This window comes from Centroberyx affinis, unplaced genomic scaffold (genome assembly GCF_046629955.1).
Source record: "Centroberyx affinis isolate AG114_WGS23_722 - 3 ecotype Tasmania unplaced genomic scaffold, CSIRO-AGI_Caff_v1 ptg003720l_1, whole genome shotgun sequence".
Classification (NCBI taxonomy): Eukaryota; Metazoa; Chordata; class Actinopteri; order Beryciformes; family Berycidae; genus Centroberyx; species Centroberyx affinis.
Window position 1 is genome coordinate 78,354 of NW_027281604.1, and position 16,217 is coordinate 94,570.

Consider the following 16,217-nt stretch of genomic DNA (forward strand, 5'->3'; position numbering starts at 1 on the left):
CTATCAAGCATCCTTTGCTAGTAGAATTCCAAGAAGGCAAATTGACACTATTGAAACATATTTCATTTGTCTTTCCTCTGCCTACCTTTTAAAATAAATGCAATGTGTGTGTGATGCATTGATCTCTATGTATTACATTTTTAACAAATGAAACCATAAAAAACATCATGAAGACTTAGAAGGGGGGTCTTTGTAATAATAATCAGGGGGTGGTATGAAGGGATCAGAAGGGATCAGAATGGACAGCATCCCCTCATTAAAACAAAACACAAAAGGCATGTAATGCATCCAATAGATTTCAGAGAAAAAAACATAATAGAAAGCATTATGGGAAATCTTTACCCCCATTATTGTCCAACTAGTTGATCAATTTGGTCAAACTGCCCATCGTCATTCAACTTTATGTCAATCAATTCAAAAAGTGGAATTCATTCATTTACAAGCTTTTGGAATGAAAAGGTTGTCACATATATAAGGAAATAACTGAACACAGACGCTCCATCAAAATAAATGAATTGTGGTTTCTTTTCTTTTCTGAATTTAAGAGAACTGACTCCAGTCTTGCTACCGACATCATCGACACGGTCTCCTTGAGGTACAGCCTACCTGAGGGAACTTCCTCTTGATGGAGCTCAGCGCTCCTTCTGGTAGCTTGGCCAGCTCAGAGTCTCGTACAGCATGTACTGTGGTGGCTCTGTTCTGATGGGTCAGGGCCTCTACCTGGGGAGCAACAGAGGACACATCACATTGTTCGCTTGGTCAGGAAAATGTTAGGGTGTGATCACACCTACTGTTTGTTTTCTTTGGTCTGAGCCATAGTTGAAAAGTTCACTTTCTAGCATTTTTGTATTTGGTTCATTTAGGTTCACACTGCCCAATTACAAGTGAACCAGCTTGTAAACAAAAGTCACATAGACTCACAAGTAGCTTGTTAATTGGACATGGGGGACATGGAGTTTTGGTACATGGGGGAGTCAAAACAAATCCATATCCAGTTCCTGTAGCTTTAACAATAGACTTGTGCGTGCTTTATGTCATAATGTACCATCTCTGGTCTTCGGACTAGGTAAGAACACATGAAGAAAAAGCTGAATATGAGCATCAGTCCAGCCTGAGGTTTGCCCTCAGTTCACTTTGTTAGGCTAGGCTTTCCAAGCATGAGTAACTTCTGCTTTATTAAAGGAAGATCAAGAGAGGGAGAAAAACAGTAACACAAAGAGTGTAATAAAATTTCTCTAAGTCAATGATGCTGTGTTCATTATATCCTTCCCTGACATGCTGATAAGCCCCTTCCATCGCATCAGCCAGCTGCAGCCATAAAACCACTCTCATAGGATGGAAAATTTCTAACCTTGACGACACTCAAGCTATAAATACGTAGTCAAAACCCCCCTGGTTTTTAATCATAACCTTTCCTTAGGTATCTGGTCAATCCTGGCGCCATAAAGATCTGTGAGCCCTCTGTGTACAGAGGGTCAAAAGGCTCAAGCAACCAAGCATTAAAAAGTGCCCTATAGAACAATCCACAAAATGACAACATGATGTACAACATTTTCAACCAACATAAAAGGTTATAGGTATTTGTTCATTTGCTTCATCCATCCAGTCCATGACATGCTGAGCCTTTTTTATGCTATTTTCAGGAATTTCTGACATTAAAGAGTCTGACATTAAAGTTAGAAAAAGCTAGAAATAAAATGTCTCCAGCTCATCATCCAGGTGATGATGACGTCAACACAGCGATGCTAAATATGTCTCAGAGTGCTAGCCACCCTTGTAAGCATCTCATTTCCCACCATCACAGACACTGCAACTACAGCTACCCTCCCCCAGGTAACAGTAACCATAGCATCCATCAACCCAGGTATTATTAGAAGCATCATTGCAGAGACCAGACCACATCAGCCAATAGGAAAGTTGGTGAATGTAGCAAAGTGACTTTGTGCATGAACTAAGGTGTCAGGGGTACCAGAAAGGGTTAGACCACAAACAGCACTAGCACTAGTGCACTAGTACCCATTATTAATTAATTGTATACTAATCAAGGACGACATTGGGAAGAAAGTATTTTAACACTTTCATGTGTTATCCTGTCGGCACAGGTATGCATATGTGTGCATGTTTTAACATGTATACAGTATTTCTTTTTGCTCAAAATAAATCAAACCAAACAAGATGAGTAAAGAAACAACTGTAGTGTGCACACCCACAGAGCTTTAGTCAGACCAGCTGGACGTGTTGGTGCAGACTTGTATCTGATTGTGTTTGGAGTTGTAACAAAATGAACCCCAGACCGTTCTTTCCAGTCCTAAATACATTCAATTATTTGATATGTTCTGGATAAATGAATATTAGTAAACCTTCTCAAAAATATGATGTTTTGGTGCGATTCAGTCTTTTACTGGTATTAACTGTAAGTTTTAAAGCTAAACTCTGGGGTTCAATTGTCTGGCTGCTAGCTCATTTATTTTATTTGTATTTTGTTTGTTTATTGATTTGTTCATTTATGCACGAGCATATAAGAGTAATTATAGGTGAAGTATTTCTATGATTTGATTTCCATTTTACCTGGGTTGCACTTATTCTTGTTTACATTTTTCCTAAATATTCAAATTTAGTTGAATTTTTATTTAGTTTTAGTATTTCAGTATGCCAGTGAGGAGTATGTTGTCAGTACCTGTTTTTTGTGCCGTACCTACTGACAGTGAGTAGGTATGAATGTATAAAGTACTGCTGTAGTACTTATAGATGTTTGAGTCCATGATATGTAAACTTGGCAATGAAAATGTATGATTTTCCTCATCCACTTGATGCATATTCAAAATCGGCATATTTTTGTTTGACAATCGACTTTAACAGAAAAGCTGAACACAGGCCATGCTGACCTGTAGCCTTCCACTACACTCATGAATATTTAGGAGAACGCCCTTAGTCAACTCTGGAAATTTATTATGCAGAACAAGTAGACCTAGTTCTTGTCCCAACCTAGCACCCTCAAGCCATCTTTATTTTCTTTTCCCTGTAATGATTTGTACAAGCGCTGACAGCCAACAGACCCGCAAAAAATGTAGTTTCCTTTCTGTTGACTCGACTATTAATAAAATGCATTTGTTGGATCATTACATTTGGTTTGTATTGTTTATTTAGGCAATATCACACAAGAGGGAATGCTGTTATACTCTATATCAGCACGTAGGCATGAGGCTGCAGGCCAAGTGCCAAAGATAGTCACGCCGTGCTGATATACAGCTTTTATACAACAGTTCTATAAACAAAGCTATTTATCGAGTAGGCTAATGGTAATTTGAGACAACAGATTATGATTTTTGTCTTTTATTCGTCTCCGCCAACAAAAACAGTTCCCTCAGGATTCCACTATCAAGTGTTGCCAAGCAACACATAAACTGTACATTAGAACACCTGTAAACATATGGTAAAACGTTCCAGTGCTGTTTTACTGTATATCTGCACTCATGGAATGCCTAATGTCCTATCAAATTACTCGACCGGAACTACCTGTTGTATAATGCTATTTAGATTTATTCTAGCCTATTTATAACATCTGTCCGGTAAATCTTGTCTGGAATCCTGAATTCAAATTGTCTAGCGTAAACCCTGATCTAGATCAGTGGTTCGCAACGTGGGGTCCGGGGACCACCAGAGGTCCTTAAGTGGGTTCTATGGGGTCCCCAGCAAATTGATGAATTGTTAAACTTCACCATCATTTCATTTACAAGAAGTTAACACAACTAGAGAATGTAGAAGAATGACTATTTTGATCATAGTTTCACTATTATCTCTCTACCTACAATACAGATAGCCATGGAATTCTGGACAAAATCATATCTAACAATACAAATATTCTCAGATTTGGGTCCGAGAGATAAAATGGCCTTAATTTGTATTAAATTAGGGGTCCTTGATATGAAAAAGGTTGAGAATCACTGATCTAGATCATCATCATGATCTAGATTTCATCCGCACTGTGCTCTTCAGAATATATTGAATCATTTATATGTATGACTCAAAAATGAATACAAAATTTGAAACACAGAAATCTTGCCCCGCAAAATCACAGTCCTTACCACTCCAATAAGGTCACCGCGCCCGTACTCTCCTGTCAGCTCCTTCTTGCCGTCCTCCTTCATGATGACAGAGCGCAGACGACCACTCAGCACTATGAAAGTACTGTCGGACTTCTCCCCCTGCCTGAGAGAGACGCACATAATTCAACAGCAAATCTTAAAAATAAGCTAATGAAGCAAGCCTAATTAAAGAATTTAGTTTCCTCCATCTTGACTGGTGTGGAATGGATCTAAAAATGATTGACTGGTCCCAAAAATACAAATAGTTGAATGAAGAAAATTAAGTGAATGTAGTAAAGAGAATGCAGAAGACATAAAAAGGCCATCTGTAGTCTACCTGTAAACGGCCCTGCCAGCTTCCACCGCCATCCAGTCAAGAGCAAAGTCTATCTGCCTGACAAAGGACGACATCCTCCTCACCACTGTGTGAGCCACATTTAGCACTACTGTTGGTTCCACACGCATGATCCTGAGGGACAAACACCCACACAGACCCACAGAAAGAAAAGTCAAAGAAAATTCATCCTCATTACTCATCCAAACTATTCAAATTTAAAAACAGCTAAATATGTGTATGAAGACTATGTATCCTACGCCTATGGGTACAAAATGGTGCGTGTATGTGTATGTGTATGTGCGACTGACTCATAGAAGTGGGTTTTGGAGATGGAGAGGAAGCTGCAGTCTCGGTGGGCTCGGACAGAGAAGATGAGGGGCTCTCCAGTCAGGACGGCCAGCTGACCCACCAGCTCCCCGGGGTGGGTCACAAACAGACAGGTCTCCTCTTCGCGGTCAATCATCCGCTGGTGAACATGCAGCAGGCCAGAAATCACAAACTGGATACTCACCTCCTGAGGCACCAAGAGGAGAGAGGGGAGAGAGGAACATAGATGAGGCAGGTTGATGGTGAATGCCAAGCTCCAAATTGTTCTGTTGGAACACATCTCATATTTGTCTGTATAATTCATTGATTCATTTTTTTTCTCTGTCTCTTTTGATCCTTATGCATCAGGGAGGTTATCAAAACAACACAAACCTATAATTACACTTTTTTGAGAATGTACTAGGACAGTGGTTCTCAACCATTTGGGACACTGGTGAAACAACATTTCAAGGCAGACTGAATTTTTTATGGTTTGCAAATGTCACAAAGCCTTGCATTTTTTAAGTTGTTGTTCAAACTTTTTTAAAGTTGTTGTTCAAACTTTTGTAAGTTGTTCTAACCTGGTCTCCCTGACGAGCCACCACAGAACCGGCTTTGACCTGATGGAGGGTCACTCTGCCCTCCAGCAGAGTGGGGTCCTGCAACAGAAAACACACATACTAATTGGTGCATAAATACTCCCAACGTTTACCTAATTACTGCCCCAAACAGTGATCATTTCCCATATCAATTTAGTGACATTATTTTCTGATAAAATGTATATGTCACATTGTACAATATGCATGATACATGTTTATATTTGATATATTTGATAAAAGTTTCTCTTGTAAAAACAATTCTAACCCTGCATCTAATCAGTCAAACCTGTGTAAAATAGGGATAAAGAAACATCCAGGAATAGTGATAACAATTGAATTTGTTTGTGATCAAAGTTATTCCTCAACCTTGCTCTCTCACCTGCAGCTGGATGATTCCCAGCAGGTCCTTCTTAGCAGCCTGGAAGATAGCGCTGATCTTGCTGGGGTGGACGGCATCAGAGCGCCCCCCACTGTCCGTATAGTGAAACACAGCGGAGGGTGTGTGCTGCATTGTCACACTCTTCTTCAGAATGGACTACAGGAGGAGGGTTAAGAGAGAGAGAGAGAGACAGATAAGACAGATAAGGAAGGACAGAATGAGCAAACAGCATATGAAAGCAACAGCATCAAGCTGAATGGCATCATGGATGTGATGTGTGGTTGCAGGAAAAAAATGGAAGTGAGGAGATGGCGCCGCATCCACAAAGCCAGCCTCTAATTCAATGTAAGGAATCTTCAGTGTCCAGAGTGCATTGTGGGAGGGAGGTCAGAGGTGGTAGTAGGGCTGGGCCATTTATCGTAGAATATTGATATCATGATATGACACTAGATATCTTAAAGGCTGTGTTACAGTAAAGTGAAAGAATTTTCTGAACTTATTAGCCTGTTCTGGCTGAGTAACATGAACAATGATTGGCTTTACCTGCTCATCATATCCATATCACTTATTACTGATTACAGATTACTAATGATCATTACTAATTTTCAAAATTCTCATGTCTAAATATCTTATGAAAGCACGAATACTCATCCACAAAATATCGTCACATTATCAATCTAGAGGTATTCGAATATAGTGATATTTGATTTTGTCAATAATCGCCCAGCCCTAGGTGGTAGTAGTGGTGGTGATGTGGGAGGAAGGGGGGTGGGGCTTACTTTGTGAGTGACAGGACTGGATGGCGGCTCATCTATGGTGACTCTGGCTCGTTCATAAGCCATGTTCAGGTCATTACCTGTAACTCCTGACAGAGAAGGAGGATTATGAGTGTTTGCAATGGGTGTGACCTTGCTTGCAGATGAGTGACTGTGATCCGTGCAGGTCAATGAATATGAACAAATGCCGTTTGGTGGACGCTTCTTTCCAAAAATTGCACACATAGCGCTGTAAAGCCAATATACATGGCTGACCCACCTGAGCTGTCAGTGGGCATAGAGATGGAACGAGGCTTCCTGTAGGTGTTTGGAGGGCTGTCTTTCACACCATCTGTTTAATGTATTTCAAATTGTCAACAGTGGATCAGTCACCATCACATGCATGAAAACAGCATCAATTTATGTGTTGAAGTGTGTGTGTACAGCATTCATTTTGAGTATATGCACGTGTGTGTGTGTGTGTGTGTGTATAGTGCACGTTCTGATTAATGTGTGCATGAGTGAGTGTGTGACCTGTCTCTGAGGAGGGCTCTGTGGTCCCAGTGGGTGACTCTTCCTGGAAGTGTGGACGGCGATTTATCTTTCCAGGATTTGCCTCTCCAACCACAATGTTCACATTTGACAAGGGCACCGCCTGACGCTCCTGTCAATTAGGTAACAACACAATATATCTGTTAACTATCCCCATTATTCTACATTAGTCAGTTGCATTAGTGGCATCCTGAAAAAAAAAAATATATATATATATACAGTATATAAAAAAATAAAACATTATTGTACAATTGTCATATTAAGATGATCACCAATATGTGGGCAAACTACAATTCTTTGTACAAGAAAAAAGTCATATTGTGTGTAGCTCTGAGGGTAGAGCATGCTATAAAGCCCCATAATTTGATTTCCATTGGGGCCCCTACTAAAAATGTATGCAGTCATGATACCATCAGACATTTTGGATCAAAGCATACACAAAATGATAGAAGATATGTATCCAAGAAAAAAATGACATAACATTTCTGACAGGAGTCTGATTTTGCTTAAGGAAATAGAGTATATATGCACATCCAAGGCTGAGACAATCAAACAAGACACACTGGATTGATGCTCCATTAGTGAATTTTTTTCAGCAACATTTCGCCCTTGAGTAAAGGGATGCTAATCGTGCTTATAACCTCACAAGTATGCACATGAACGTCAAAAGATGATATCAGTGTTTATTTGAGGATGTTTGGAAGCCATTAATCCTCATTAGTACATAAGAAAAAAAACATACATTATAAAAACTATGATAATAAAACTTAGTGTCCTCCCAATTAACTATGGAGCGGTTGGGGTCTCTGTTATTCATTTACAATGAGCTTCAAGAGGTACCGAGTTATGATGCTGTGCTTAATGTTGTGTGAAATTAGCTTGCATGTGTGTCCGAGTGTGTATGTGCCTGTCTGCCTGCTTGTGTATGTACAAGTTTATGACTAGCGGTGCTTAGGTATTCTACGTGAGTCCTTCTGTGTGTGCATGTGTGTGTATGTGTGTGTGCGTGTGCATGCGCTAATTGATTTCCCTCCTACCGGATTGAAGAGCTCAGTTGTTAGGCCCAAGTAGTTATGCAACGCCAAGAAGGTGACTCTCTGGAGGCGCACCATGATTATCTGGAACACACACAAAGTCAAACGTTGAAGCAAACAGAGCACCAAGGGGAAAACCTCTTTACATATTAAGTTGTAGTTAAATCAAAGCCATGAGATTTTTTAGGGTACGGGTGTGTGCCAGAGGGCGCAATTATGGAGGCAGCATGTGGTGTTTACCCAGAAAATAACAATCCAGTGCAGGTTTAGTATTAGACAAACCGTTACCTGAATGACGCGCACAAGTGTCTCTGGGTACTTCTCAAACACCGACTGAAAGGCTGACGCAGGTAAACGCAGGATAGTGGAGCGAGATGCTGCCCGTGCCGACACGGTCTTATAGGGGGCTGGATAACCCTGGAACAGGCAGGACCAAAACAATTAGAAAAGAGACAACGGAGCCAAGAAGAAAAAATAAGGGGGAACAGTGGTAAAAGCCTCATCTGCATCTGTGATTGCAGTGTTGACTGTCACCCAATCAGGCGTTGTTTATAAAAATGATGATTCACTGGCTTGAGGGTAATTTTCCCTCTCTCAAATTGATTATAGGAGCTTTTAGGCTTTTCATATAAACATGAGTTTTACATGTATGCTGAAGCTGTAAATGTTTGTTTACACTGGTAATAGTTGTAAACACTTAACTAAAACAGATTTGTTTTTCATGTTTTGATTGGTAATGTAAGTTCAGGGTTCCGACACATTTTCCATTTCAAAACTGCACACTTTTTCCAGAGCTCAATTTCTTTATTTTTCTAATGTTTGAATACTTCAGTTAGTGCTCACTATAAGCAATATGACTGTCAACTAGGCTGCCCACACTCTATAGATATATTAGTTTTAACAACAACAAAACAGAAGAAATGAACATACTTTTTCAGAATTTCCATGCAATTTTAAGACATGGAATAACAATTACATTTAGTTTTCATAGTTTTCTAGATATTCCTGACCATCACAGGGACCCTAAAGATGCAGCTCTGAGTGAAGAAGATAAGATAAGATAAGGAGGACAGTAAGATTCACATGAATGGATGAACAAAAACGGAGTAAGCCAATAGAAGGGATGAAAACAAAATGGAGCATGACAGTAATAAAGCAACAAAAATGGATTACTTGACACACAGGAGTATGGAGAAGGGGGAGGAGGGGGGTAATGGATGAACAAACTGAGCTGAATGGGGAGTACAGAGAGGACTGCTCCTGAGAGAGATGCATGAATGGAGATGTGGACAGTAGAGAGGAGACAGGGAGAGCGAGAGACTGAGAGAGACAGAGACAGAGAGTAAGAGAGAGACACAGACGGAGACAGATTAGAGGACAAGAGAGGACAGAGGCAGAGAAATCAGTCTGACGCACAGATGGAGGAGAAATAAGGAGCTCACAGTGATGATGTCCAGAATACTGAGCAGGCTGTGGACACTGTCTCCTGGGAGCACGTCCTTCACCACTGGTTCTGTGCCATCCTGGAACAGGAAAACACACATACAATAAATGGCTAATGCCAACAACACAGTCAACATTCAAACTTTGCTGTAAAGTGCACACGTGTCTTGCAGCAACAATTCAGTAGGGCTAATGTGTGCATATTACATCACATGACAAATGATAAAGCCCATCTAAGCATAGCGAGTTTGATTCACAGCAGAGGCCCTAATGCAGATTAAGAAATCTCTCCAAGACATTCCATGGGGTCCAGGTAGCAGCCAGCACATGTACTGTACTTAATCCACACGTCACGAGGAAGGAATTACACATGTGCGTATGACCACTCAATGACCCCAGATACTATCACTGATTATGTGTCCCAGTATGAGCATCATAAGACGACGATTAGTGATGAAAAATGATGAGTTATGATTGTGATCCATGTTTTTTCTCATGGTCATGTCATGATGTTACAAACATTTTCTGTCAATGCTCTGCTAATTAGAGTCTGTTAAGGGAAGGGAGAGCACTTCTTAGTTGTCCCTGGGATTTGAACCAGCAACCTCATGGCTCCTTTCTACCAGATCGGGGTTAATCCTGTAATTTAGTATTAAATTGAAACTGCAGTGGATTAGTTACTCACATTATTCATAAAATGTGAGATGGCACAAGAATCATTTTGTGGCCAAAACAAATTAAGTTTCTGAATCAATCTGTATATAAAGCCAACTGAAAATCAGCCTGCTGTCTACGTACGTTCTCATGGATGCAGAGCTCTAGTCGTCCATCCTGGACAACGTAGATGCTGTCGTCGTCGTCTCCTGGCCTGAACAGACCCTCGCCCTCCTGCAGCTCAATAAACACCATGTGGCGACACAGCTCTAGGAACAGGGGCTTCTCAAAGTGCCCCAGGACTCTAAAACACATTGTAGATAAACATAGGGAACACACACATATTATGAAAATAATGTGAAAAGTTAACTTAATGGGAAATGTTCTCACCATTTCTCTCTTACACACAGACACACCTGACATTCTTGAGCATATAGAGGACCTCAGAGGGCAGGTTGGAGCTCTGCACATCAAACTCTGTGAGGTCAGCCTCCAGCAGGGAGGGGGGGGGCTCCTTGGGCTGCAGTGTGGGCGGGTCTTTACGAATCCTAAGGATTCTGCCGGGTAGACAGACGCACAAAAATGATTCCACAAATTCCATTATTCAATACATGGACTCACATAATTTAAGGTTTTAAAAAAATTGAGCTTTCATGTATATTATGCACACGCATACGCACACATAACAATATGGACCGTAGTATTAACAGATCATACTTGCGAGCTATGCTTAGAACTTTGGTTCTTTTGCGTATGCGCTGCGGTTGCTTGGACACCGAGGTAGTGTGGAGGGCAGGAGTAGAGGACAGTGTCTGGACCTTGGACACAGAAAAAAGATATTTCAGATTTAAAAGTTTGCTGTCCTTTAATGCAGACAAAAAAAACAAACATTTTGTCTAAGTGCAGAGCTAATTAATAGAGACAGGTATTGAGAACAGAGAATCTATTAAAAAGAGTCAAAGGAGTGCGTTTGTTACCAAGGGTAAACCTTGAGAAACACAATGTTTACCAATGTGTGCCCTCTAGTGAGTAAAACAGCAAATACTTGTTTTTGTGCTTTAATGACATTTTGTCTAAGAGGATGTAATATTATCATGAGGGCCTGCATTCGTACATAAGCTAAATGCAGGCAAGTCATTTTCAGTCTTGAAATATTAAAATGCATAACATTTATAAGTGGCTTTAATAGAACCTTAGTGCAAGGTAAAACACTCAACAAATCTTTAGGAGAAAAGGAACAAATTTAGTTTTATACAAGGAAAAATGTAGAAATAAGAAATGCTACTGATATCAGAACAGTTGAAGACTGATAAATGAAAAGTTATACAGCAAATATGCAAGCTGATAAATATGTATTGGCCTATATACATGATAAAACCTATTTACATAGTTCATGCTATGGGGATGAGTTTGATGAGAAGAGACTGCAAGTGTGTGTGTCTGTGTGAGTGTGTGTGTATGCGAGAGCGAGAGACAGAAATAGAGAGAACCTTTCGCATTATCTTCCTTCCATAGAAGAGCACTTTATCCCTTTTTCTGAAACGATAGTGAGGTACACCAGGCTGTTGTTCACCTTGTCACATAAAACAAAAATCAAAATGCAGATAAAGCCACTTTCAACCACATTCTTACGCAACTTAAAAGTCACATTCTTATGCAACTTAAAGAGAACATATACAGTTCTCTCAAGAGCCTAATCATACTCAGAGGCATGTAAAGCAAATTATTCAACAGGAACTTGTTCACCGAATACAAATATTGTCTCCTGCATTAGAATGATTGTATTATGAAGCTCAGGAAGAGGATGGATGACTCACGGGCCAGCTTGTATCTCCTGTAGAGGAAGAGCACCACAATGCCAATCAGAGACACTGCTACTGCAGCTCCAATCAGCACACCAGTGAGCTAGAAGACAGACAAGAGCAAAGTTTGGTCAAATGCGAATTCACTGGAGTATGCTTGCTCAAAGGGGAAGGCATTTGGATGCAGGGAGCTGCTTCCGTACTCCTGAAAAGATCTATACTTCCTTGACGTAATCATTAATCTGATAGTAGCTAATTATGTTATCAGTTACATTTCACTGTTGTTAGCAACTCTATACAATATCTGTGATAATCCTTAAAGGCTGGGGGAAAAGCATTCAAAAGAAGATCTTACATATATTCTTATGGTCACCAAGAAGAAAGCAAAAGCTACTTTGAGGAAGCTGAGGTCAGCACATTCAGCTAAGTGCCACAATTTCCAACTGAAAGTCTGCAGCGAAACATTAAGCACATTCTAAATGTGGACATCCTCCAGACTTCCATATGCTGTGCTAGAAAGTGAGTGGTGATGCCTCTTGGTGAAACATGTGCACAACGAAAAACCAGTCTGCACAGTAATATGCTTATTTAACGGTTGTACTTATTTGGGAGCTTGTTTCCTTGATGTCCTTTCCCCTAAAACATCAAACCCTTCTCTATCAACATGCACAATCTACGCCTCTCGCCTAATGTGTATTACCCAAAATGTAGAATAGGTTCCTTAATGGCACACAAGCCTTAGCCTACCTTCCTTTACAGTAAAAAGATTGTGATAGGAAATGATTTGAGATTCTATCCCCCTGTCTCGTAAACAGTAAATGTTGATTTAAAGTGATTGTATCAAGACAGCTGAATATCTTTAGGCAATGGATATCAAGAAAACAAGCTCCCAAATCAGTATGATAATTTAGCTAAATATTTTACTGTGCAGATTAGTTTGCCTTGGTCCAAATGTGCTTCATGGGGGGCATTACTCTCCTGCCTTGCTGTTGTCAGTATAGTCTATTTATGCATTTCTGTCTCATACCATGGTGGTCTGCATCCTCTCCTCCACAAACTGTTGCACTCTTGCTCTGATGTCATTTTTGCTGGTCACCAAAATCTGCGAAGATAAAGATTAGCACATTTAGTCAAATCTAATGAATAATGCTGTCAGACTGCAAAAGTCATTGAACAAGGACACTCATCATAGTCACATAGGCCAATGTTGGCACAAAGCGTGCCTGTGCCAGATGTTTCACTAAGTGTTTTAAGTGAATTACTTACTGAACTGGCCCAGTTGCACAGGTCTCCATCTTCCTCTCCATGGCACTCCATCCTGTAAATCAATATCTCTTAAAATCTTTGAACCTGGAGACCTAATATTATGTGAAATTTAGATTTGCACTATCACCAGGGCATACTAGCCCTGTTGTCATGTGAGGGGGTAGGTCAAATTTTAAGGAGCGCTCGCAAATTGCTTGAAACAGAGGTTATGCCAAGATGGACATGGATTGTATATTAGCAGCATACCAGCCAGCCAGATCAGTCAGCCCGGCTGGGTGGCTGGCAGTCAGCCCAAATATCTAGACACACCACCATAACATAACGAGTTACCTAGAAAACTACTGCAGAAAAAAATAGCAACAAAGTAACGGCAAGTTTGTGTTTGGTTAAGGTTAGCTGATATTGCTGTCTGACATCAACAAGCTCAACGTTAGCTAGGTAGCTTATCGATAGCTAAAATAACAATAGCTATCTATCCATCTAGATGGCTAACTAAAGTTAACGTTAGCTGTGTTGCGGTAAATATAAATAACGAAAGTTAACTACGCATCCAACCTTCGCGAAATTACCAATGCACAGAGAAGACTGGCCTTACTTTCGAAGATTTGTGGTGTGCTGTTTTCCAGCTAACACTGCAACAGCCGATGGAGGAAAGTTAGCAAGTACGTTAGCTAACAAAGTTTTCTTTATGCTGTCACTTGCTTGACTCCGCCCATTTTACTGCATTCACCAATAGCCGTTTTGATGTCTGCCGTTGCCTCGATACCGCACAACTACTCATCCAATCAGATTCTTACCAAACACAGCCTCGTCAATACTTCCTGTTTACAAAATTCAAGGAGGCTCACCTGCCAAAAGAAGTTGGAGAGACTGAATTCAGCTTTGCTTCGTATTAATAAGAGCGTGTCTGATAAATGTTGTGGCAGTAAAGAAAATGTGGGATATGTATTGTTAGAATGTATTAAATTTGTTAGGAGGTAAAGTCCTCGGTCGAGTGTGAGTGAGATTGGAAGGGAGTGGAGTCTGAAATATTAGAGAGGGGTGACGGTGACAAGCAGTAGGAATTAGCACTATTTAGCTTTATTAACGCTACAGACACAATAGAGTACAAGATAGCAATATTTTAGTTATGTAACTATACAGACATGATACAGCACACTCCAGTACAGCAGGTGGCGTTATGCACTTATTTACGCCTATTAGACTCCGACAAGAAGACGACAAACTAAGAAGAAGCAGAAGTGAAAAACCTGTCAGAGTACATCAAAGCATTCAACAAAGCTCCTCAAAGTATCACACAAGGTACTCTGGAAATTATGAAAAGCAGCACAAAACACAGCATGAAGCAAACTACAACACACAACACCACAAAACGTGCCACAAAGGGAGCCTATCCCAAAACACCAAAAAGTCTACACTAAAAAGAACAACATAGTAATTAAAAGACATTTTAGGCTATTGTTACATTACTGGTTTATGGTATTACATTATTTAGCAAAAATATGAGGCCTGTAATGTAATAAACTAGCAATAACGTAAGAAGTTATTACATTATGGACAAAAAAGTGATTACGTTACAGGTTCAAGATTTTATTACGTTATTGGATTTTTATAACATTATGGGCTTTATTACATTTGATTTTATCACATTATGGGCAATTATTACGTTTTGGGACAAATACTCAATGTAAAATGTTCTTGTCAACAGTTACATACAACTATCTTCCCTTGGGCTTTGTATTATGCATGTGCGTGTGTGTGTGTGTGTGTGTAGAGGTGAGGTGAGGTGTGTGTGGTTGTGTGTTGGGGGTGGGGGTAATACAGTGTCATGTAAATGTGATGTGGTTTGTGAATTTGCAATAAAAAAAAGAAAATAAAAAATGAACACACTTTTTGAGTGACTAGAGCATGAGACATCCTGATTATGTAAATATCTTTCATGGTATGGTGGCATATCATATCATATTTCATACCATATATCATATCATATTATAACATATATCCTACATACCAGCCCTAAAGAAGCTGGTCCAAGTGACAACACATATGCTGTACATATATTAAATATATTTAAATATGAAACAGATCTGAAGCCACTGTGTGGACTGAGGCTTTTTGTTTCCGTCTCAAATGGCACTGAGAAGGAACATTATTCTTCCTGTTTTGACTCAGCGGCCAAAACTATGGGTGAGTTTTGAAGCCAATGCGGAAGTGGCAAAGAATTTTTTAGAGTGTATGGTTTTGACAGATGGTGTGCCACAACTCACTGAGGATGCCAACTGGGTGACTAAACACTGCATACATTCCTTTGACTGTAACTGCAATGCAACCCAGTGAATCAGCACAGAGCTTAATTTACCATGCCATGCATCACATCAGAAGCTAACTTTTTACCCTCCATAGTTAATAGCTTCTGTTGTCAGAAGCTATTAACTATGGAGGGTAAAAAGTTTTAGAAAACACAATTGCAAACAGGCCAATCTTTTGATAAATCTTCATAAATCATGGTTCTCCCCTGCACAGAGATTTTGCAGAGATTTTACTTGTATTCCTATTTTAACTATTTAACTAAAGAGTTAATCAACATTGTCCAATAATGTGTCATCTCAGTTGCAGATTTAGCTTCACAAAGTCAAAGTAACACTTCTTGTAAATAAACAAATCAAATCCTGACAATCCATAAACAAACCAGACATCAAACTGATGATACACATCATTACAAGCACTATATCCAATTTGTAGTCAGCATGCAATTTTAACACAAATAAGGAAACTTGTTCATATTAATTATTCAATAACAACCTATTTTCTTTATCAATTTTTTCACCCTGTTAGCTCTTTATTTACCTTCCCCTTCCTGTCTCTCCTTTCCCTCCTCTTCTCTCTTCCCTCCTCTTCCTCTCTCACAATTTGCTAAGTACTGAGCACACTAAACACATTTAAAATTAGCATTATATCAAAGTTATTTATTAAGCATACTGACTCACTGCTGAGATGCATACTGC

The 16,217-nt window shown here is 39.8% G+C and overlaps 1 protein-coding gene across 1 annotated transcript in view; it reads right to left on the reverse strand.

Moving 5' to 3' along the window:
• Positions 1-13,836, reverse strand: part of LOC139662168 (patatin-like phospholipase domain-containing protein 7) — a 31,917-nt gene extending 18,081 nt beyond the window's left edge. The window contains exons 1-20 of the mRNA XM_071540789.1: positions 13,808-13,836; positions 13,213-13,304; positions 12,974-13,048; positions 11,962-12,049; positions 11,635-11,717; positions 10,862-10,962; positions 10,561-10,701; positions 10,289-10,448; positions 9,490-9,570; positions 8,336-8,464; positions 8,051-8,131; positions 6,996-7,125; positions 6,742-6,813; positions 6,486-6,571; positions 5,707-5,862; positions 5,310-5,387; positions 4,731-4,936; positions 4,423-4,554; positions 4,086-4,209; positions 607-720 (exon numbers count right to left, since the gene is read on the reverse strand). Coding sequence (XP_071396890.1) covers positions 607-720; positions 4,086-4,209; positions 4,423-4,554; positions 4,731-4,936; positions 5,310-5,387; positions 5,707-5,862; positions 6,486-6,571; positions 6,742-6,813; positions 6,996-7,125; positions 8,051-8,131; positions 8,336-8,464; positions 9,490-9,570; positions 10,289-10,448; positions 10,561-10,701; positions 10,862-10,962; positions 11,635-11,717; positions 11,962-12,049; positions 12,974-13,048; positions 13,213-13,263 — 2,088 coding nt within the window. The 5' untranslated portion in view covers positions 13,264-13,304; positions 13,808-13,836. The remainder of the gene's footprint in view (positions 1-606; positions 721-4,085; positions 4,210-4,422; positions 4,555-4,730; positions 4,937-5,309; positions 5,388-5,706; positions 5,863-6,485; positions 6,572-6,741; positions 6,814-6,995; positions 7,126-8,050; positions 8,132-8,335; positions 8,465-9,489; positions 9,571-10,288; positions 10,449-10,560; positions 10,702-10,861; positions 10,963-11,634; positions 11,718-11,961; positions 12,050-12,973; positions 13,049-13,212; positions 13,305-13,807) is intronic.
• Between the last annotated feature and the right edge of the window lie 2,381 nt (positions 13,837-16,217).